This window comes from Culex pipiens, chromosome 1, assembly GCF_016801865.2.
Source record: "Culex pipiens pallens isolate TS chromosome 1, TS_CPP_V2, whole genome shotgun sequence".
Taxonomy (NCBI): domain Eukaryota; kingdom Metazoa; phylum Arthropoda; class Insecta; order Diptera; family Culicidae; genus Culex; species Culex pipiens.
The window spans coordinates 32,608,394-32,631,664 of NC_068937.1; the positions used below are offsets into that span (position 1 = coordinate 32,608,394).

The 23,271-nt window shown below is 34.8% G+C and overlaps 1 protein-coding gene and 1 pseudogene across 1 annotated transcript; both read right to left on the minus strand.

The window, feature by feature from the left end:
• Window positions 1-21,837: 21,837 nt before the first annotated feature.
• On the minus strand, window positions 21,838-22,234 carry LOC120427700 (T-complex protein 1 subunit gamma-like; annotated as a pseudogene).
• A 61-nt stretch (window positions 22,235-22,295) lies between these two features.
• LOC120427699 (uncharacterized) lies at window positions 22,296-22,537 on the minus strand. The gene is made up of 2 exons (XM_039592597.1): window positions 22,487-22,537; window positions 22,296-22,427 (listed from the first exon to the last, which is right to left on the minus strand). The coding sequence occupies exons 1-2, from the start codon at window positions 22,535-22,537 to the stop codon at window positions 22,296-22,298; spliced, it is 183 nt and encodes a 60-aa protein (XP_039448531.1).
• Between the last annotated feature and the right edge of the window lie 734 nt (window positions 22,538-23,271).

Here is a 23,271-nt window from a genome sequence, read left to right on the forward strand (position 1 = left end):
ATAACAAATACTATTACGAAACTAAAAAAGGTGCAAAAAAAGTATGTACACCTTTCGAAAAATTAACATAAATAAAGTTATTTGTTGACAAATCACCATAAATCCAGTCTCCCAACTCCACATAGGCATCCTTGACTGATTAAAAAAAGAATTTGGATTGAATATAAAGTTAACTAACTACTTAGTATAAAAGTTTATATAACTCTGGAAATTCTATATAAAACTTATCTAAACTTAATTTTGCAAACTTTTAATTCAACTAAATGTCAATATATTACCATAGAATTGCTAAATAAACATTTTGGAGTGGGTATAACACCGCTTTGGGGGTATTTGTATCGATAGAATAGATTTTTCGTTGGAATTTCGTACCAACCCGGAATTACGTCGTCGGAAAATCCGCCGGCATCCGAACCGGTCCAAAATTCTTAAGTCAACCTATGTGGCATCGGAAAGGGCATAAAATTTCCGATCTTTTGATACCCATACATCTAGGTTTTCTAAAAAACCCACGATTTTAAATACCTAGGTAAAAACGTTGTTATGGTTTTGTTTGAGCAATCTGCCAAAAATGTATGGAATTTCGTAATTTTTGTTCTCGTGGATCAAACTTACTTTTTGCCCAGGTATTTAAAAACGTGGGTTTTATAGAAAACCTAGATGTATGGGTATCAAAAGATCGGAAATTTTATGCCCTTTCCGATGCCACATAGGTTGACTTAAGAATTGTGGACCGGTTCGGATGCCGGCGGATTTTCCGACGACGTAATTCCGGGTTGGTACGAAATTCCAACGAAAAATCTATTCTATCGATACAAATACCCCCAAAACGGTGTTATACCCACTCCAAAATGTTTATTTAGCAATTCTATGGTACTATATTGACATTTAGTTGAATTAAAAGTTTGCAAAATTATGTTTAGATAAGTTTTATATAGAATTTCCAGAGTTATATAAACTTTTATACTAAGTAGTTAGTAAACTTTATATTTAATCCAAATTATTTTTTTAATCAGTCAAGGATGCCTATTTGGAGTTGAGAGACTGGATTTATGGTGATTTGTCAACAAATAACATTATTTATGTAAATTTTTCGAAAGGTGTACAAACTTTTTTTGCACCTTTTTTATTTTCGTAATAGTATTTTTTATATGAGCTGTTTGTAGCAAAATGTTTGGCATGAGTTTCTGAACAAAACGTAGTACTAGGTTCCTGTCAAACTTTAAATTTTTTACATGTTTCATCACAAAATGTGCATAGTGCTCAAGGGGTGTAAATACTTTTTTTACATACTGTAGTTGTCTACTAGAGCGTCCAATTTACCGGGGTTTCAAAATTCCCGGTGAAATGTTCGGACTTGAACAAGGTACGCACGCTTTCACTGTTGAAACAACACTTTTTTATTCACCACGAGTTGTTACAAACTGCGACTTGACCCGACGACAGTCGGCAGGGAAAGATATCGACTCTGGACTATCTCTTGATCTCTAGGCTCAATGCTATAAAAATGTACGACGACATTATACATTTCGAGTACCTACTGACAATTAGGTTCTCACAGCTGGCACTACTTATTATAGTAACTGACGGATACTACACCCGGAAAACGGGAAATTTTTAACAAATTTCCCGGGAAATCCCGGGAATTCCCGGGAAATTTGTAATTTATCGAAAATTGATCTCATCCTGCTTCTGATTAATATTTTGCAACCAAATGTGAATAGAACAGCAACTTTAATGTTCAAAATGAGTGAGGGGGTCAATGAATGGCTTGACTGCTTATAAAAACCATATTGTCTTTCAACTCCTAACGAATCAAAAAAAAATCAATTGATTTTTTTTGTTTGAATCTTTTTTAAATCAATTTTTGAATCAGTGAGTAAAATCCATGATTCTCAACCATAAATGCTTTTAAATTTGTCTCTGTTAGCATTTCAAGGGAATATGTATAAGAATAACGTTGACTCATAAAGCAAACAAATAAAATCATGCAAAAATTATGTTTTTCGTGGCAAGTAACTTATTCTTAACCGTAATTTCATCAACAAAACTCATTTTAACGATTTTTAGGCAAATTTTTGACATTTTATCAATTTGACCTATAATTTATATGTACATTGTTAAAAAGCTCCCCGGGACCGTGGTGTAGGGGTAAGCGTGGTTGCCTCTCACCCAGTCGGCTTGGGTTCGATCCCAGACGGTCCCGGTGGCATTTTTCGAGAGGGTTAGGTCGTTAGCTCAATCCAGGTGTAGGAGTCGTCTTCCTGGGTCCTGCCTCGGTGGAGTCGCTGGTAGGCAGTTGCACCCAAGTAACCACAAGCACTAAATTGAAGTATTAATTAGGTACTAAATCAGCACTCGAATGTTTTGAAGTAGTAAATAAGCTTTGCGAATGCCTCATAGTACCAAAACTTTGCAGCATTACAACTGGCATTAAATAACCATTTACGACCTTGAAAATGTGCTTCAAAGCATTTGATGTTTATCAACAAAGTAACCCATCGATACGGGAAACATTTCAGCCAGACACGCTCTTATTGACTTTGATCCTCCTCCCGTCATACCGTTCTAATAAGCGTGCGGGCTAAGGCGCAGTTCCCCCAGTGTGCATAAGTTTTAATTTTGCGTGAACTGGGTTCAATTCCCGCCGATTGAAGTGTTTTTTTTTGTTTTTTTTTGTGGAAAACTGCAGCCTGTAATTAAGCCAAATTTTTCAAAACATATGTCCAAAGGACAAAGGACATTATCAAAAGTTCTCTGGTAAATTGAATGACTTTTCTTACAAGCAATAAGCTGCTTTCCGGAAGTCTGATACACATTGTGAAATTTTGCCAACCATGGACCAAGCACTCCTCGGAAAACTAGTTTACGTTAGCCGTTAGCCAGTACTTGTCCCTATTAACCCCAAGCCTTCCGTAATTGATTGTACTGTACTTGACTGGATGGCCGCAATTTGCTGAGTGATTCGTCAATAATTTTCGTCCAACGCAATGACAACGGGTTTTTCTCATGAACCAGAAACTCGAAACAGCAGAAAGAAAGTCTTCCTTAATGTTCAACGATGAATGCATCAACCACATCGATAAAAACTTTCAAAACATGCAAAAATGCAAGAATAACATCAAAGTGTCACACTCACACATGACACGCAACAGGAGAAAAAAAAACAAAGGAGGCCCACCACCAAGTGTGTGGAGCAGCTAGCTGTCCTTTTTTTCCCCCAGCCTTGACGTCGATAAAGCAGTTTTTTTTGTTCGAGCTTTCGGTGAGGCATTAAATCGGCATCACTGTGCGCCACTTGAAATATTTCTCAAGGGAAAAGTGCTGATTTAATGTTTTGAAGCATTATTTGCTGGTATTAAATGCCAATATAATGCTGATTTAATGCCGCTATTTAGTGCCACGCGGTTACTTGGGTGGACTCACAATCCAAAGGTCGTCAGTTCGAATCCCGGGGTGGATGGAAGCTCAGGTGTAAAAAGAGGTTTTCAATTGCCTCAACAATCAAGCCTTCGAACACCTAGTTTCGAGTAGGAATCTCGCAATCGAGAACGCCAAGGCAATGCTGTAGAGCGAATAATTTGTTTTTTTTTTTAAATCTGTTTTTAACAATTTATTTTAACAAACAAACCACAATTCATTGTTGAATTCGTTTAAAAACCTACTGGTTTAGTGAAAATTTGCTCTGTTTGTTGGATCAGTTTCGCTAGAAGTAGAGATGTTTTTTCGCTGGACCAGGAAAAGCTGCATGATTCCAAAATCAGCCAGAAAATTTATCTTCGTCACCCGTAAAATAGAAAAACCTCTTCTAACCGATCAAAAGCTTAAAAATACTCACAATTTACCAGCAAAAAATGTCAAAAACCAGACAAAAAAAAAAAAACAAATACTACTGATTATAAAACAGTTCATTTGCCAGTAAGAAAAAAATCATGCTTGTGCTTGAACAGCCTCCTACTTTGTAGATGTAAACAAAGTGGGATTATTCGAAAATCACGTTACGCATACTCTCTATTCATCACCACGGTCTTACCCAGTCACGAAATATTCTAGCAGAGCTGGTTCTGTCAGAATCCTGCTAGAACTGTGGAACATTTCTGCTAGAATGCTCTAAGAATATCCAGCTCTCTAAGAATTCTGCTAGAATCTTGCTAGAACGTCGTGACTGGGTAAGACCAAAATTTCTCAGAAGTCAACTTCAACTTAAGGTGAAGCCGTTGATCAGTTTCGAAGAAAATTGATCATCACTCTAAAATATTCTGAACTACATTCAATTTAACGAATTTCTACACTAAAATGAATCACCATGTGCCGGTTGTTGCCTTCTTGAAAGCACTGTAGGAATTTTTGATCTAAATCAATTGTGCTTCAAAAATTATATAATTTGGTGGAACAGTCATTAACGTCCTAGTTGGGAATCATTGATTAATGACGATTTCCATAACTTTGCAAGGAATGGGATAATCGTTACCAAAAAGTATCAAAACAACTTGTAGAAGGAATTTTCTCAAAATATTGATAGCAACGCAAAATTTATATCTTTGAACGAAAAATTATGGCAATGATGGAGATCGTCACGTTAAGCTACCTAAAATGTATCATTTCTAACGTCTAGTTTTGAAAAAGATTCTCTTCCACCGACTTCACATCCCTTACTCAAAATCAATGAGGAGTACATTGCTTTTTACATTAATTTCGCAAATGATCGATTTCATTACTTGCTACTTTTTTCTAACAGTAAAATGGTTCCGTTTTTACAGTTCAAAATAGGTTCCACTATTGGGCCCCTCTTTTCACCCCCCAGATAAAAACATGCTAATAGTTCACAAAATAACGTACTTAAATTTTTATAATTTTTCATTACCCAGACACTGATAAAAGCTGATTCGAAATCCGGAAACTTTTGCTTCGAATTCCAGACTCTTGTTTTTGCTAGTGAGTCGCACAAATTGGTACTGAAATGTTAGTGAATGGCATTCTTTAGGTCTCAAATAAGCTGTTAACATCAAAACAATCGATATTTTATATAAAAATTTGCTTGAATTTAAGGAAATCAAAACCATAAATTTCTGTTTTGCCTTCCCGGTGCTTCGGAAGTCTATGAAATATTTCACGTGAAATGTTTCGCTTTTTCGGTAATCTTATATTTTTTTTTAATTTAATGGTTTTGACAATAACTACAGCCTTCAAACAAACTTTAAATGAATGTTGATGTTAGAATTCATCAAATAACCCATTTTTGACTTTTTTCTAATGCGAACTTATTTTGACATAAACTTTGACAAATATTTGCAACGACCTAAGCTAATTTTTCTTAGCTTTCAGCATGCATTGAGGCACAATCAAATACACAGTCAGAAATCTTTTTTTTAACTTTATCTTCCTTGACATCAAGTCTGCCTTTTCGAAGCACACACGTTGTCCCTCAATCGCACCGAAACAAAGTGATTACGTTCTATTAGCTATGAAACCTTCCTTTGAAGCAATTTTCCAAGATTACCCTCGGAGAATCGCATCGAGGTATTGCACAAACCTGCACTCCCCCGCACTGGCTGAAGAAAAATAGTTCACGCGTTCCTTAAACTCCGTGCGCCCGCCAGCACAAAAAAAAAAAAAACGCCACAATCGAAAGGTCTCTGCCAGGGAATGAAGACGTTCCGCGGAGACTGTCGGACCAACAGCTGCTGCTGCTGCATCGAAAGGTGGATTGATGCGCTCGGGAGAAGAAATTATAGTGTTTAGCGAAAAAATGCTAAATTACAGTGGTTTTCGAATTCAATATTTATGTTTATTTATCCAAATCACATGTTGGCGCAAGGTCGGTCGGATAGATTATGTGGGGGAGTTTGGGAGATTGTGCAGGTTTCGCCGAATAGACCATGTGACCGCGTCCGCGGAGTAATCTTCTTAGGTTGTTAAGGGTGTGGCGCGATAATCGAGGTGAAATTTTTGGTACGCACGACTTTTGCTGATTCTAGCCTAGAGCCTAGAATTTCTAGGACATGAGGATACATGACTAATGAAAATGTTTTGAAATCTGATTAATTTTGTTTTCTCTTATTTAATATAAAAAAGGTTACCCGGCCTCGCCTATCACCACGTTACAAATTTCAAATCAAATGGAGTCCGCACGATTTCCTTGCCGGACGCAAAATCGCGCGCGCTCGTTCAAAGCTCGAGACAGTTGATGTGTACAAGTCAAACACGAAATAGAACAGTTTTTTTTTCTTTCCTCGCTGATTGTTACATCGAAATTGATAGCTGTACAAGATTACCTCCACCAACCCAACACCGCGTCCAACCCCTCCCCCGTGAACTATGGCGCTGCGACACAACGTTGAACGCATCCCGCATCCAGAGTTTTGCCAGAGGAAACTATTTCAAGCCCATTAACCAGCTCATTTCCCAGGGGGCATTTTCGGACCGCGCGACTTTGGCCGTCTGACCGGCGTATCGTAGACCAGAAAAATATAGCACAAAATCGATTGCCTCGCTCCGGTGTGCAATGAAGAAAAGTGCAGCGGGGAGGGTTCTCAAGGAAATAGCATTTTTTCTTAAAATATGTAGTGCAATATGAAATTATTGTACTGCCTTTATCTGGGGTGAATCGGAACACATGGGGTGTAGAGAGGCTTTATGGAGAGCCGAAAAGAGCTTGCAATAATTAGGTTGAGAGCAGGGTTGCCAAGTTGTCATGTTGCCAGATAAATCTGGAATTTCCAGATTTTTTTAGTGACGCCTAAAAATGAATTTCTTCCAGACAAATTATGTTAAAGTTTAGTGTTTTTTTTTGTGAAGTAATTTTGCTTATTACTTCGAGAAATATGGCTTGCCAGATTTTTACAGATTTTTTCGCTAGTTTTCTTTCTCTTTTCAGACCTTGTGGCACTACTTCAGAGTAACATTTCGCCTCACCATATAGGCTCGGTTAGAGTTGATCTAGTGCAACAATTTCTGTTCATCCGTTTTATAATTTTTATGATTTTGCTTCTAGAATCACTCGATAAACTGCAAATTTGGTTGTAAAGTTCATCAGGTTCGTATAACAACCGATTTCCGGAAATTTTTTTTAATTTTGACAGATAACAGAAATCTAAGTGTTGAGTAGTTCTCTCTGTTTTCATAAATCAACTTTTGTATTTTTTTTTTATTTGGATGAACCTTCGTCCTTGTAATCCCTGCATTATTATTATTTACAAAAGCCGATTAAATTTTTCAATCAAAAAGAACATTACATTTTATTTGATGAAATGTACCGTTCTCAAGCTAGCCACTTTTGGGTAAATATTATCTACACAGAAAAAAAAATCATGGTAATATTACATCTGGGAATGGGTACATCTTTTATGTCAGAAAAAAGGTGTAATTTTACCTCTAGAAATGTGTAATTTTACCACTTTTCTGGTGTAATGCCACTTTTTCAGTCTAAATTGAGGTAAAATTACATCATTAAAGAGGTAATATTCAACCTTCCAAATTTACATTATTTTTTACTGTGTAGCATCACCATTTTTTTATTCTGAGCAAATTTCTTTAAAAAAAATCTGTCTAAGACTTTCAAAATTGGACCATTTGTTTCTAAGATACAGCCTCACAAAGAATTCGGATCGATGAAAAGAGTTTTTGTAGATTGCAATATTCATCTGACGAAGTCTCGGAAACAATTGGCTCGAATTTAAACTTTTGTAAATGGGTAATTCTCTACCAACTCACACGAAATCGGGAAAAGTTGCCCCGACCCCTCTTCGATTTGCGTGAAACTTTGTCCTAAGGGGTAACTTTTGTCCCTGATCACGAAACCGAGGTCCGTTTTTTGATATCTCGTGACGGAGGGGCGGTACGACCCCTTCCATTTTTGAAAATGCGAAAAAAGAGGTGTTTTTCAATAATTTGCAGCCTGAAACGGTGATGAGATAGAAATTTGGTGTCAAAGGGACTTTTATGTAAAATTAGACGCCCGATTTGATAGCGTACTCAAAATTCCGAAAAAACGTATTTTTCATCGAAAAAAAACACTGAAAAAGTTTTAAAAATTCTCCCATTTTCCGTTACTCGACTGTAAAAATTTTTGGAACATGTCATTTTATGGGAAATTTAATGTACTTTTCGAATCTACATTGTCCCAGAAGGGTCATTTTTTCATTTAGAACAAAATTTTTCATTTTAAAATTTCGTGTTTTTTCTAACTTTGCAGGGTTATTTTTTAGAGTGTAACAATGTTGTACAAAGTTGTAGAGCAGACAATTACAAAAATTTTGATGCATAGATATAAGGGGTTTGCTTATAAACATCACGAGTTATCGCGATTTTACGAAAAAAAAGTTTTGAAAAAGTTACTTTTTGCGTTTCTCTTTGTTTCGTCGTCCGTGTCTGTCGCGGGTGACCATGAATGGCCATGATCGATGACGACCAACTTTTTCAAAACTTTTTTTCGTAAAATCGCGATAACTCGTGATGTTTATAAGCAAACCCCTTTTGTCTGTATCTGTAATTTTTTGTAATTGTCTGCTCTACAACTTTGTAGAACATTGTTACACTCTAAAAAATAACCCTGCAAAGTTAGAAAAAACACGAAATTTTAAAATGAAAAATTTTGTTCTAAATAAAAAAATGACCCTTCTGGGACAATGTAGATTCGAAAAGTACATTAAATTTCCCATAAAATGACATGTTCCAAAAATTTTTACAGTCGAGTAACGGAAAATGGGAGAATTTTTTAAACTTTTTTAGTGTTTTTTTTCGATGAAAAATACGTTTATTTGGAATTCTGAGTACGCCATCAAATCGGGCGTCTAATTTTACACAAAAGTCCCTTTGACACCAAATTTCTATCTCATCACCGTTTCAGGCTGCAAATTATTGAAAAACACCTCTTTTTTCGCATGTTCAAAAATGGAAGGGGTCGTACCGCCCCTCCGTCACGAGATATCAAAAAACGGACCTCGGATTCGTGATCAGGGACAAAAGTTACCCCTTGGGACAAAGTTTCACGCAAATCGAAGAGGGGTCGGGGCAACTGCTGTGTGAGTTGGCGGAGAATTACCCAACTATGAAATAATTTTTATGTTATATAAATAAGTAGTTCTCCGCCAGCTCACATAGCAGTTGCCCCGACCCCTCTTCGATTTGCGTGAAACTTTGTCCTATGGGGTAACTTTTGTCCCTGATCACGAATCCGAGGTCCGTTTTTTGATATCTCGTGACGGAGGGGTGGTACGACCCCTTCCATTTTTGAACATGCGAAAAAAGAGGTGTTTTTCAATAATTTGCAGCCTGAAACGGTGATGAGATAGAAATTTGGTGTCAAAGGGACTTTTGTGTAAAATTAGAGGCCCGATTTGATGGCGTACTCAGAATTTCGAAAAAACGTACTTTTCATCGAACAAAACACTTAAAAAGTTTCAAAAATTCTCCCATTTTCCGTTACTCGACTGTAAAAAATTTTGGAACATGTCATTTTATGGGAAATTTAATGTACTTTTCAAATCTACATTGTCCTAGAAGGGTCATTTTTTCATTTAGAACAAAATTTTTCATTTTAAAATTTCGTGTTTTTTCTAACTTTGCAGGGTTATTTTTTAGAGTGTAACAATGTTCTACAAAGTTGTAGAGCAGACAATTACAAAAATTTTGATATATAGACATAAGGAGTTTGCTGATAAACATCACGAGTTATCGCGATTTTACGAAAAAAAGTTTTGAAAAAGTTGGTCGTCATCGATCATGGCCATTCATGGTCACCCGCGACAGACACGGACGACGAAACAAAGAGAAACGCAAAAAGTAACTTTTTCAAAACTTTTTTTCGTAAAATCGCGATAACTCGTGATGTTTATAAGCAAACTCCTTATGTCTATATATCAAAATTTTTGTAATTGTCTGCTCTACAACTTTGTAGAACATTGTTACACTCTAAAAAATAACCCTGCAAAGTTAGAAAAAACACGAAATTTTAAAATGAAAAATTTTGTTCTAAATGAAAAAATGACCCTTCTAGGACAATGTAGATTTGAAAAGTACATTAAATTTCCCATAAAATGACATGTTCCAAAATTTTTTACAGTCGAGTAACGGAAAATGGGAGAATTTTTGAAACTTTTTAAGTGTTTTGTTCGATGAAAAGTACGTTTTTTCGAAATTCTGAGTACGCCATCAAATCGGGCGTCTAATTTTACACAAAAGTCCCTTTGACACCAAATTTCTATCTCATCACCGTTTCAGGCTGCAAATTATTGAAAAACACCTCTTTTTTCGCATGTTCAAAAATGGAAGGGGTCGTACCGCCCCTCCGTCACGAGATATCAAAAAACGGACCTCGGATTCGTGATCAGGGACAAAAGTTACCCCTTAGGACAAAGTTTCACGCAAATCGAAGAGGGGTCGGGGCAACTGCTGTGTGAGTTGGCGGAGAATTACTTATTTATATAACATAAAAATTATTTCAAAGTTATAAAATTATAGCCTAATTTTTGAAATGACCAACAAATATACTATTTTTTCTTGTTTTATATATCAGAAACCTACACAATAGTTTGGGGTATATTCCAAAATTGATATCCTGAGAAGGGATTTTATCATCGCTTTGGTATCTCCGGTTGAAGGTTATGATTGGAATTTGCAGAAAAAACAGTTACATGGAATTTGTTCCAATAATTTTTTTTTATCTATTTTTGCAAAAAAAAAAAATCTATTTTTGCATTATGAGTTAAATTTTCAAAATTCTCAAATATTAAAAGTTCAAAAATAAGCAGTATTTTAGAAAATTGTCTGAAAAATTCAAGCACTCTTTGAGACTATAGCTTAGTATTTCATTTTTTGTATATATATTTTTTGTATTTTTGTACCTCCCCCCCCCCTTGACCCCGGCCAGAGCCGAAAGACAACAACTCTAAAAAATATTTGCATCGGCCTTATTAAAAAAATGTTAAATTTTTCCTCATCATGAGAATAGCACCTCTGTTGAATTTTTTTTAGAAAAGCTGTAATTTTTTCTACAAAGTTTTTATTTTTTGGTTGTCGGACTGCTAGTTCCGGGGCTTATAAAGTTTAAAAATTGTGAAAAATTATTCGGAGTTGCAAACGAGTCATTTTAAACCAAATTGAGGAAAAAAGTTGTTCGAGTTCCAAGTCCTAAATAAATGTAGATAAAAATGCTAAAAACAAGTTGTGTTTTTTTTATAGCAAACAAATGTTCCGGTTAAAAGGTGCAAGAAGGATTAAAACGAGAATAAGTTAAGAAATAGTGCCAATTTTGGTACACCTTCCCGAGCAGGGGTTAATAACACGGGAATACCAAATTTTTGTATTACTTGGGCAAATAACAGGGACCAAAATGGGTAAAATAAAACCATTTCAATACCAAGTTGAGGTCTTTTGGATTTTTGAACATTGCTTGAATACCAAAATTTGGTATTACCATGGTTTTATTTGGGCAACCAAGAGCACATTTTGGTCGCTGGTTTTTGCACAAGTAATACCAAAGTTTTGTATTTTCATACCATTTTTAGTGCAGCAGTTGCAGTTAGTAAAAAACGGAAATGAACCATATGCAACAGCCAAATCTACTCACCTGATGATTCCATGTTGGTCTTAGTGATATTTTTCACCACATCGAATACATTTGTCATAGATGAACGGCTTGTGCTGGAAGTTCTTGAAGCTTCTGAAAAATAACAAGATTGAAAAATAAGTGTTATTAAAATGAAATTGGATTGAAATTCACCAAAATTCAATAATCGGTCGATTGACTTGTTTTTCATAGAAAATGGTTTTCCCGACTTAGAGAAATTTCTACGATTCAAAAAAAAGCCTCAGTGGGTATATCAAAAATTTTGAAAATCAGTTTTAACATTTTTGGGTTTCAAGTCATTATAGGGCAAAATTAATTAACTCGTCAAAATTTAAAAAAAATCCCTTAGTTTTAGAGGCATTTGATGGAACACGTCAATACCAAAATAATACCAAAATGTGTCATCCTGACTTAGACAATTTTTCACAATGTCAAATCATTTCTATAGGGGGTAGGGTACGTTATCCATTTGTGGACCCCTTTCCTATAGTGGACCCTCTGAAGGGTTTTTGATGAAAAAATCAATAAAATCCCAATTCCAAGCGTGTTATTAACTGCAAATCTTTTATTTGGCATGTTCAGCATCATTTGAAACAATGTTGACTGACATTGAATTGTCCTTTTGACCAAAATAAGTGTTTTGAGTTCGACATCTGAAATCAGCCATGGCCACTAGCATTTTCACAACAAAACTGCATTTATATTTTATGATTGAATTAAACATCCAATCATTTTTTGACTGGTTATTTAACTTCAGTAAGTGGAAATAATGTAAGTTTAAGGAACTATACTAAAATAAAGCAAAGAACTGCTCATTTCCAAGCTAAAATTAGGGGGTCCAATATTGAACAACGAAAATCCTAACTTTTCCAAATGTGGCCCCCTGTTAATTTAGCCTTCAAAAATGAAGAAAACTGTGTATTTAAGAGGCAGTATTTGTAGATTCTGCTCGGTTTGTTCTAGAGGTCGTATCGAGGTGCTCCGATTTGGATGAAACTTTCAGGGTTTGTTTGTCTATACATGAGATGAACTCATGCCAAATATGAGCCCTCTACGACAAAGGGAAGTGGGGTAAAACGGGCATTGAAGTTTGAGGTCCAAAAAATATGAAAAATCTTAAAATTGCTCGCATTTCCGTAAAACTTCATCAATTCCAACTCTCTTAGATGCATTCGAATGGTCTCTTGAAGCCCTTCAAAATGTGCTATAGACATCCAGGATTGGTTTGATTTTTTCTCACAGCTTTTGCAAATTACTGTTAAAAATGGATTTTTTTAAAACCTTAATAACTTTTCCCAACAGGCTCCAACACCCATACTCCCTTAGGTCAAAAGTTAGGGAATTTCATGGACTATAAGCCTACGGTTATAACTTTTTGGCCAATCGCAGTTTTTCTCATAGTTTTACAATTTTTCTAGAACAAACATTTTACAACGTTGGTTTTTGCCATGTAGGCCGCCATAGCGGCACTTTTTGGTCTCAATTTTGTCATATTCGGAATCCTCGGACAATTTCACGTAAGTTAGAAGTATTGGAGTTGTAATATTGCTTTGAAAAATAATTAAATAAAACATTTTTGAAAAAAGAAATAGATCTTATTTACCCTATGCTCAATACGTCAAATGCTGTATCAAGTAGGCGAAAACTTGTTTTACCCTTAACCCGACAAAATGCTAAATAATATTTTAATTAATTCTAAATGGCATTTTTTACAATCAAATTCAAAATTACAACACCTTAACCTAATTTAAAATTTTCTGAGGATTCCGAATATGTCAAAATTGAGACCAAAAAGTGCCGCTATGGCGGCCTACAGGGCAAAAACTAACGTTGTAAAATGTTTGTTCTAGAAAAACCGTAAAACTATGAGAAAAACTGCGGTTGGCCAAAAAGTTAATACCGTAGGCTTATAGTCCATGAAATTCCCTAACTTTTGACCTATGGGAGTATGGGTGTTGGAGGCTGTTGGGAAAAGTTATTAAGGTTTTAAAAAAATCCATTTTTAACAGTAATTTGCAAAAGCTATGAGAAAAAGTCAAACTAATCCTAGATGTCTATAGCACGTTTTGAAGGGCTTCAAAAGACCATTCGAATGCATCTAAGAGAGTTGGAATTGATGAAGTTTTACGGAAATGCGAGCAATTTTAAGATTTTTCATGTTTTTTGGACCTCAAACTTCAAAGTCCGTTTTACCCCACTTCCCTTTGTCGTAGAGGGCTCATATTTGGCATGAGTTCATCTCATGCATAGACAAACAAACCCTGAAAGTTTCATCCAAATCGGAGCACCTCGATACGACCTGTTTCACATCGGTGAAATACTCGCTCTTAAGCAAAAGTTTCTCTTAAACATACAGTTAATGCTTGTTGTACTCAACCTGATTGTATATTTTTTTCAATTATGAATTTAAATATAGCTGTTTTCATGTTTAAAGTTTAAAAAATGCTGAATTCGTAAGAAATCATAATTAATAACAAATTATAGTTAATTGTACTTAACTGAAGCATCGTAATCAATGTTTGAAATAATATTTTATAAGTATTAATCAATAACAAAACATTTTTTGAAAATAAACATGCGTAGTTTTATCAGCAACTGTAAACAAATCTATTGTTTTGTTTAGGTCAACTATTTATGTAATAAATATGAAAAATGTGCATCAAAATAACTTTTTTAAATCATTTTAATGTTTACAGTTGTTTTTGAAACGTTTTCTTTGATCTTTTCGGAAATAAATTTGTTTAAATGTCTGTTAGTCATATTTGTTTATGACGGAAAATCTATCTTTTATTGATTATATCTATCATAAGACCTCCACCATGCATCAAAACACCAAATATCGGTTAAATTTGGTATAAAAATAATAGTTTTCCTATAGTGGACCCGGGTCCACAATCGGATTATGGACCCGGGTCCACTATAAGAAAAGGGGGTCCATAACAGGCAAAAAAAACTTTTTTTTTCAAATGGCTATTTTTCTGCTCAAAAACAAATTACTGATGAAACAAATAGTCAAAATTGTTCAAAAGACTTCAGATTTCAATGTTTTGTACAAGGGTTATGAAAAAGTGCTCAAGGGGTTGCATACATGTAGAAAATCACAAAATTTCATATTACAGAAAATTTATTGAATCCACTATAAACATGATTTTTAATCACTTCTGAAACTTTTATGAAGATATTCCATGATTTAGAAAAATGCGCGTCGGCTCTATTAGGGGTTAAAATACCCTATATCAAAAATGTTTAAAATCAAGTTTAAAATTTCCGGTTTTCAATGAAAGCATTCGCTTTGAGACATCATTTCAGCGCAAAATTAATTATCTTGACAAAATTGGTCAAAATTTTCCCATAGTTTCAGAGAAATTTGATAAAATACTGTAATACCAAAAGAATACCAAAATGTGGTGTCCGACCATTGACAAATTCTGCAATTTTGCAATATTAAAACAATAACTTAAATTGGTTAGATAACAAATTTTGCTCTTGCAAAATCCTTAAGACAAATTTTAATGGGACTACAAAAATTTGGTATTGATATCAGAGAAAGGTATTATTACGCATTCCCTTGTTATTTACTCATGCTCGGGTATCTTTAAATTAAGTTGAAACGATTCCCAAAAATTGTAATTTCAACCTTATTCTTGCCAAGTCTTGTCGCTCGATTGATACCCTGAGAGCAGGGTTGCCAGGTAAATCTTGAATTTCCAGATTTTTTTAGTGACACAAAAAAAAATCTTCCAGACAAGTTACGTTAAAGTTCAGTGTTTATTTTGTGAAGCTAAAATGTATAAAAAGTGAAAATTTCTTATTTTTGAATATAATTTTGCTCATTACATTGAGAAAAAATGTGGCTAGCCAGATTTTTTCCAGGTTTTTTATCGGCAGAAACTTAAAAAAAAATGCAACGGCCTAAATAGGAATTTTTTTTTAAATATCAACAGTTCTTCAAATTTTTTTTTGGAATTTACTGACTATGTTCATATATTACAGAAATATAAAAACTTTTCAATTATTTTATCTATGTTTCTGTTCTATTTCTGATCTTTTACCAATCTTTCAAAATAAATTATTCGTTTACTGTATTTTTGTATGCTTTTTTCATTGATTCAAACATGAGTTGTTCTTTGAAAAGCCTAATGAGAAAAAACCTAAACGCAAACATAGCTAAAAACTAAATATTTTTTAAAATTCATTGATTCATGTACCTATCTGTATAATTTCTGAGAGTTTTTCCATGCTTTGAAAGAATCTTTTCTATTTCTTCATTTATTTACCTTTTTTAAAAACATCAATTGAATTATTTTTAAATGCGAATATATATATATATATATATTTTTTTTAAAAATAAGTTTAAGCTTCAACTGAAATCTACTTATTTTGCCTCTACATTATTTTTGCCACTACATTATTTTTGAGAGTTTATAAATTTTTCAAACATGAAATTTGAATGAAAAGGTCTTTTGAGAAATTCAAGCATTTTTTTATATTTATTCAAGTTATTCATTTATAATTTTGTATTATTTGTTGTGAGTAATTTCCCTCTTCCATAGGGGGGCAGTTCTTCAAAATCATTGATGAGAAAACTGATTATATATATTTTTTTGGAAAATAGTAGTTTATGCAACAAGTTGCAAAAAGAGGATTTTTTCAGCACGAGTCGTACATTTATCCAACGAGGTTCACCGAGTTGGATAAATACGAAGAGTGCTGCAAAAATCAAGTTTTGCAACGAGTTTCATACAACATTTTTTGCAATTCCAAAAAACACACACTGAGTGAAATTTTATGTCAAATTTTCATGTATTTTGTCAATAAATCGTTTAAATCAAAAAAATGTTGAAAAGTGTTACTTTTCGAAACAAGTGCTGAAATGTTCAACTTTTCAGCACCCATTTGAGTGCTGAAAAGTATAACTTTTCAGCATGTATTTTGAAAAGTGTTGATATTCGATTCTGTTATTTTTGGTACAGAAAAGTAGGCTATTTCGTCGTTCAAGAATGACAGGAAAAGTAAGTAGTTTCACAACAGAATTGCAAAAAAATAATTTAAAATTTTTGTCTGTGAATTTTTACCATTCTTTTAAAAGAACCAAGTCTTATTTCAGTAAAGTTTGAGTAAATTTTCCCATTTTTTCAAACATAAACATTTCTTTAAATAGTGTTATTAAAAACAAGCATGTCTTTTTAATATTTTGCAGACCTATTTTTGGCATACATGAACATTTTTTTAAAGTTTCTGAGAGTAAGTATGAATACTGAAAAATATATATTTTACTAAAATTTTCATTCATTAGATAGCATAAAAAATTATTTTGATAATGTCTTTTACAAAAAAAATGTCATTGAAAAAACGTATTGTCCATTTGTGCTAGTATTTTTCGACCATTTGTCATAAATTCGTTTTTCAGGACCAAAAAAGCAATTTGAAACAAAATTGAGGAAAAACGGTGTTCGAGACTCAAGTCCTAAATAAATGTAGATAAAAATGCTGAAAACAAGTAGGGGAAATATACCCATTTTAATCACATTAAGCCGTTCGACCAATTCTCATCACTTTTGCCGTTTTCCGCTATTAAATCAACATTTTCAGATGTATCAACAATGAAGATTTGCTTGCTCACTTTTATTTGAGCTATTTATTACTTTGAAACAGTCAAAAACACTTTATTTAAGCTGTAATTCATGATCAAAGTGCTGATAGGCCGATAATAGAAATAGGCTGAGAAAGGGTATAGTTCCCCTAGTAGGTTTTGTTTTAGTAAACAGATGTTCCGGTTAAAACGTGCAGGAAGGATTAAAACGAGAATAAGTCAAGAAATAGTGCCAATTTTGGTACACCTCAAATACAAAATAACGCAACATGAAGAACTATTTGAATGATCAATAAAGCGAAATTAGAATCCCTCCTCAATTTCCCAAAGAACTTTCAATAAAAGCAACCTCAACGAAAAAAAAAATCGCGAAAAAACGACGCTCGCGAATCGTGAGATAAAATTTAACGCACGATTTTCGCTAGGGTCTCGTCCCGTCGAATTGCGCCGCGGAACTCACGTTCTACGAGCGAGAGACAGACGTAGACCCCAAAGTGGGGTCCCCAAGTCCTGCTCACTCCCCCACCGATTTGTTTTTTCCTTCTGCGATATCCAGGAGAAAGGGCAGGCAGCAGGTCGACAGCGCAACCGAAGGGGATCAATTTCATTGCCAGAGTCGTTTTGACCTCTCGCGTGGACCTCGCGTGGAAGTCGGTTGGCGGGCTCGTGTATAGACGATCGTGGACTCCTTCCCAAAGTGAGTCGTTGACGTTGCATCGGACACTAGGGCGTTGGGTGTTTGAGTTTTCAGTAATAAAAAAGAATTAGAAATTAAATTTTGAAAAATTGATGAATTTTCCACTTTGTTAAACTTAAGTTCAACTTGAATAACAATATTTTGAAAACTTTTTCAGGAGAATCCAACGCCCATGTTCTCGTCCGTACAAGATTTCCGAGCATCTTCGAAAATAGTTCGCGTCTAGACCCAGCACACTACGAATTAAAGCCCCGTCGTCGTCATCATCATGGTCTTACCTTTCGATATAGTTCCAAGGCGCATCTTCTGGAAGAAAAAAAAAGACTTCATCCAAAGGGTCAACGTTGTGCGAAAAGAAGATTACTGACGAGATAATAAAGTATAATCTTCGAGTCTCGAGCAGGACACAGCGAAGATCCCCGGCCCCCTTCTTCGGCTAGATCCCAAAGTGGAAGCAGAGGTGAGCAATCTGGAGCGCGGACTTTGGCGGCGTCGTCGTGTGTGAGGTTTGACCCCACGGGGCTAGATTTGGAGGCAGAGTGCGGCGAGTCTTAAAGGTTGGGGAGGTCTTTTTCTGCTTTTAATTCGCTGGGTGGTTGAATCTGCTTGGATTTGATCGGAATTAAACGCGGGAAAGACCACCTCTTGGGAAATTGGCCATTTCCCGTTGCTCTTTTGTGAAATGGTCACTTTTACCTTGAAACCGGAGTTAAATCCCAAGTAGCAAACTTGTTGAACAACAGTTCTAGCAACCATTGTTTAAAATTTTCAGTCACTTGGACCCAAAATTAATCAAATGTCTAAAACTTGTTTAGGGTGCAGTTTAGACAATTTGAAATTCAAAAACAGTTTCGCTTTTTCAAACATAAATCGGTATATTGAATTACAGTATTTGAAAAAGGTAATACCTAGACAAGCTCGTCGTTTTATGGAGTATTTTCAAAATGATCTAATCAAAGTGGAAAATTGTTTTTAGTGCCTTTTGGAACAAACCCTCTAAAAGTTGGAACCGATTGGTTGTATCCATACTTTTTTTTATGGAATTTGTATTAAAAAATTGGAATTTTTTATACCATTCCAATTTGCAAACCAACATAATGATACAGCGACCTCAAAACTGATCTTTAACCGTCTAAAAAGTTTTATTTGCTCGAAAATCGCGTTTTCGACTAATTTTGAACACGCTGAGCAATTCTCCATCAAAACCGGAAATGGATTTTATTTTTTAATGGATCAAACTTTGTGGGGGCCTTCCCTTTGACCAAAGAAGCTATTTGGTGTCATTAGTTCACCCATACAAGCCTTCATACCATTTTAGCTGCTGTCCATACAAAAATGGTACGTAAATATTCATAAATCTGTAACTTTTGAGTAAATTTTCGGATCAAAATGGTGTCTTCGGCTACTATTTAAAAAAATCGAAAATCTGCAAATAATTCGCTAGAATCAAACTTTAGATGGCTATATTCTGAAAACAGAGCCCTTTATCAAAAAATCTGTAAAGTACTTTGCGTTTGGAAATTCAATTTTACATTAAAAAATTATGTCAAATTTGTTTTAAACTTAACTTTTTAGACATGTTATGCATAAAATTCAGATTTTTTTTTCCAAAAAAAAAAAATTCATGACTCGGTGGCAGATTTTTTGACCATGTTTTTCTATGGCTCAAAAGTTGCGAGTTAATGTCCCCTAAAACATATAAAAAAACCTCGAAAATCAAAAAATACGTATTTTGGGAAATTGTTTTTTGTAAAGAAAAGTTAATGAAAAAATCTGCATTTTTTACGGTATATCTATTTTTTTCTCAATAGTCCTCAACAATACCTGCCGAAGACACCAAATTGATCAGAAAAGTCACTCAAAAGTTACAGCTGTTTGAATATGTACGTACCATTTTTGTATGGACAGCTGTCAAAATTGTATGGAGACTTGTATGGGTGAACCAATGACACAGTTTGAGCCAAATAAAAAAATACAAAAAATAAAAATGGTCGAAATCGGCCGATTACGTAGAGAGTTGCTCAAATATGTTTATTCTCTTCAAACATTTCATATAAAATAACAAATAAAACATGGAAACATATGAATCTTAAATTCTCGATAAAAAAAATTATGAAATGCTTATATACTGACAACTAGACAAACTAAATCTGCAATGATTAATAAATTTCACATAATAATTTACAAAATTAAAAGGGAACTTTGCAAAACAATTTTTTTTAACTAAATCACTGATATTTTCAAAATTCTTTGAAAGAAAAACTACAGTTATTATAATTTAAGCGTTCTATGATTTAAATGAAATCAAAATTTATGTGGTTAAAGACAATTTTGTAGGAAATAAGACGAGCTTTCCGGTGAAAATACACTGAAATAAAAATACACGCCACTTCTATGAGATTTTTAAATTTTTATGTTACAAAGTTAAATTTATAGGTGATGTCACGATTTTTTTCGTTTAAAATTTTTGAGAAAATAGCCTAAGATGTTACCAAAAGACTGACGAAAAATGCAGGATGGTTTGTCTTTCTTAAAAAAATGCAAAAATAATTTACTAAAACTGTTTTTATGAAAAGTGATCTAAACGTCAAAATTATCAAAATAAGATAGTGGGAATCGATTCCCCAGACAACTTTAAATTAAAGTCTTCATATTGACCATTGTTCTATGTCCAATCCTTGTGAAGATACAGCGGTTTTAAAAACAAAAATGTTGAAAAAATAGGTTTTTTGGCGGTTTTGGGCAATTTCTTTATTACAGACTTGATTTTTCAGTCTCGAAAATATTTTTACCGGAATGCTCGTCCAATTTCATATGAGTTTGTCTTTGACCACTTTTTGGTACTATGCAACGGCTTCGAGATACAGTATTTTTTAAAATATAAAATACAAAAATATTTAAATACTAAAAAGTTTCATTGAAATCGGAGAGGGTCGGGTACAAAAGTACCAAAAAAAATCCTGATTTGAGCTGGAATTGTTTTTCAGTAATCTTTGAGTTTTTGCCATTTCCAGTTTAAACGAAGTATCAAAAAATATACGTTTGCCAATTTTAAAAATAAAAATTTAATTTATGAGTATTTTTAAACTTTCGGTTATTTTTCAAAGATTTATTGTTTATGATTCTACTTTTGAAAACAAATAATTAGTGCTTCCATTTTTAATGTTTTTTCTAGCAATTTGGTGTTAACTTTCTGATTTTACGAAAATTGTCAATAGTTTGATTTGTTATAATAAATTCAGATTGTTTTTCGATTGTTGAAATACTGTTTGAAAACATTCTATACACAGAAAAAAATATTCATGTAGATTTACATTATTTATCATGTACCAAAAGGTATCATGATAAATGATGTATATTTACATTAGTTATATCGGAAATTTACATGTTTTTCATTGTAAACGTTTCCAATAAAAATATTTTGAAATCGTGTAAATTTCCAATAAAAATAATGTAAATTTACAAACCAAAAAAAAATTTTTTTGCTCCGCTGAATCCAAAATTCGTTTTAAAAATCGAATTCTAGATCCAACGGAGCAACCCCAATACCGTCATCAGGGGTGAGATTGGGTCATACAAATTTCAGCATTTTTGTATGACCCAATATCACCCCTGATGACGGTATATAAGTAACAGATAGTTTTTTTTCTAGATCGCTTTTCTCATGAAGTTTATATTCAATATTCCACTAGAGGCTGACTTGAATTCAGATAATTTTTGACATGTAAGAATATGAAATAAAATGCTTCACATTTAAAGCAAGTCTCGTCAATTTCAAGTTGAATGGTTTAAGAATAAGAAAGGGATATTATAAATCGAAAACAAAAAGTAATTCACTATAGCTACAAAGCAATCCAAGATCTAGTTTGATCACTTACCCGCTATTTTTCGCAAGAGTCATCTGTAGACCAACTGCAGGCATTGTGGGTAACTTCCTTCCAGATGGGGCCGGAAGCATCGCAGTTAAGTCCTGATCGCCTAAAATCTCCACTTTGGTTTGGCTTTGACCTTTCCACCTTCCAGTGGACAATCCAACAGAACGATGTGGAGCTCACCGTCTTTGTTCAGCAAAAATCCACGCAGCGTGAACAACTCGTCAATCGATCCGCCGGGTATTTCTCCGCCTTGGCAATCGTGTTGCGATTATTTTGTGTTAACACGACCGTCTCCAACGCAATCTTGACCGCCAGATCGGACCAACGGCTGATGATTTTTTGTCCGAGCCGAGATTTGAAAACCACTTCCAGCTTGACTTGTCCATGGCATCCTCCTGCTTGATCAGCTTGATCATGTTCTCCAACGCCTCCTGGTACGCCCGGATGAGAAGCTTCCGATGAGTCTGCTGCTTTAGGATTATTTCCGGCATGGCCAACATTTCGCCGGCAAGCACTATCACTGAGGTAGTTCCATCGCCACCTCCTCGTCTGGGAGGGCAGTCAAACTATTCGATTCGCCGCCGGATGTTGGACTGTAATCTCGCAGGACCGCATTTCAATGATCATCGAGATTCCGACCACCAGCATCTTCAGTACTGCCTGTGGTTCCACACTGGTGTGGATCAGATCGGTAATCGTCTGAAGAAGCAAAATAAAACGTTATAAATTAACCTCTTTCAACAAATAGTACCCTCGTAACACACCTTATCAACACTGATGTTTTCCTCCAGCCGTTGTCGCATTTCATTTTTTGACCTGAAAGTTTTCCAGTCTTGATTAGTTCAAAACCGCGCACGTTGAACCGTCCGCTGGTACTTTCATGTTTCAAAAATTGTAGTTGGTGCTTATCTGGAAAAAAATGAACACAAAGTATCATTTCCTTGACGAAAAAACAAACAAAAATACTTATCTGAATAAAAAGTTTGCCCGTTGTCGACCCATGGCTGCAGCGATATACCAGACTTCCTATCCAGTTCCGGCTCGAGTTCCAAACATTCGTTGCGATCTGCACCTGCAGCTGGTGGCAAATGTGATGGCAGGTTTTTCTCACGGGGATGATCGCGAAAGTCGTCCTGGCGTTGACTTCTGCGCCGTATGACCTGGAGGAAAAGTATTCCACAAACTTGAAGGGTAGCCCGAAGTCCGCTTTTTTCAGCCTCCAACAAAACAAATGAGCTTACCTTGGATGCCTTCGATTTCACCACCACCGTCGCAGCAGTTGGAGATCCAGCTGTGAGTTTGGAGCTTGAGCAGGAACTGGTCCGAAAGTCAATTTGAATTCAATGAAAACAAAAACATCCATCTTACTGCGCTGCGAGTTTATTTTGAAGCTTGCTTTGACGGGCCAGATTTGACAGATTGTGTCCAAAACGCTGACGAGGGAATGCCCGGTGCTGAAAATTCAGTGAGAATCGAGTGTTAATCATGGTATAAACAAGGGCGCATTCCACATTACCGATTTTAAAACGACCGCTTC

Coding starts and splice junctions, on each gene's coding strand:
- LOC120427699 (XM_039592597.1), bottom strand. CDS start 22,537: ATGCGACAACGGCTGGAGGAAAACATCAGTGTTGATAAGGTGTGTTAC. Junction 22,428..22,486: donor TTGATAAGGTGTGTTACGAG/GGTACTATTTGT, acceptor CTTCAGACGATT/ACCGATCTGATCCACACCAG.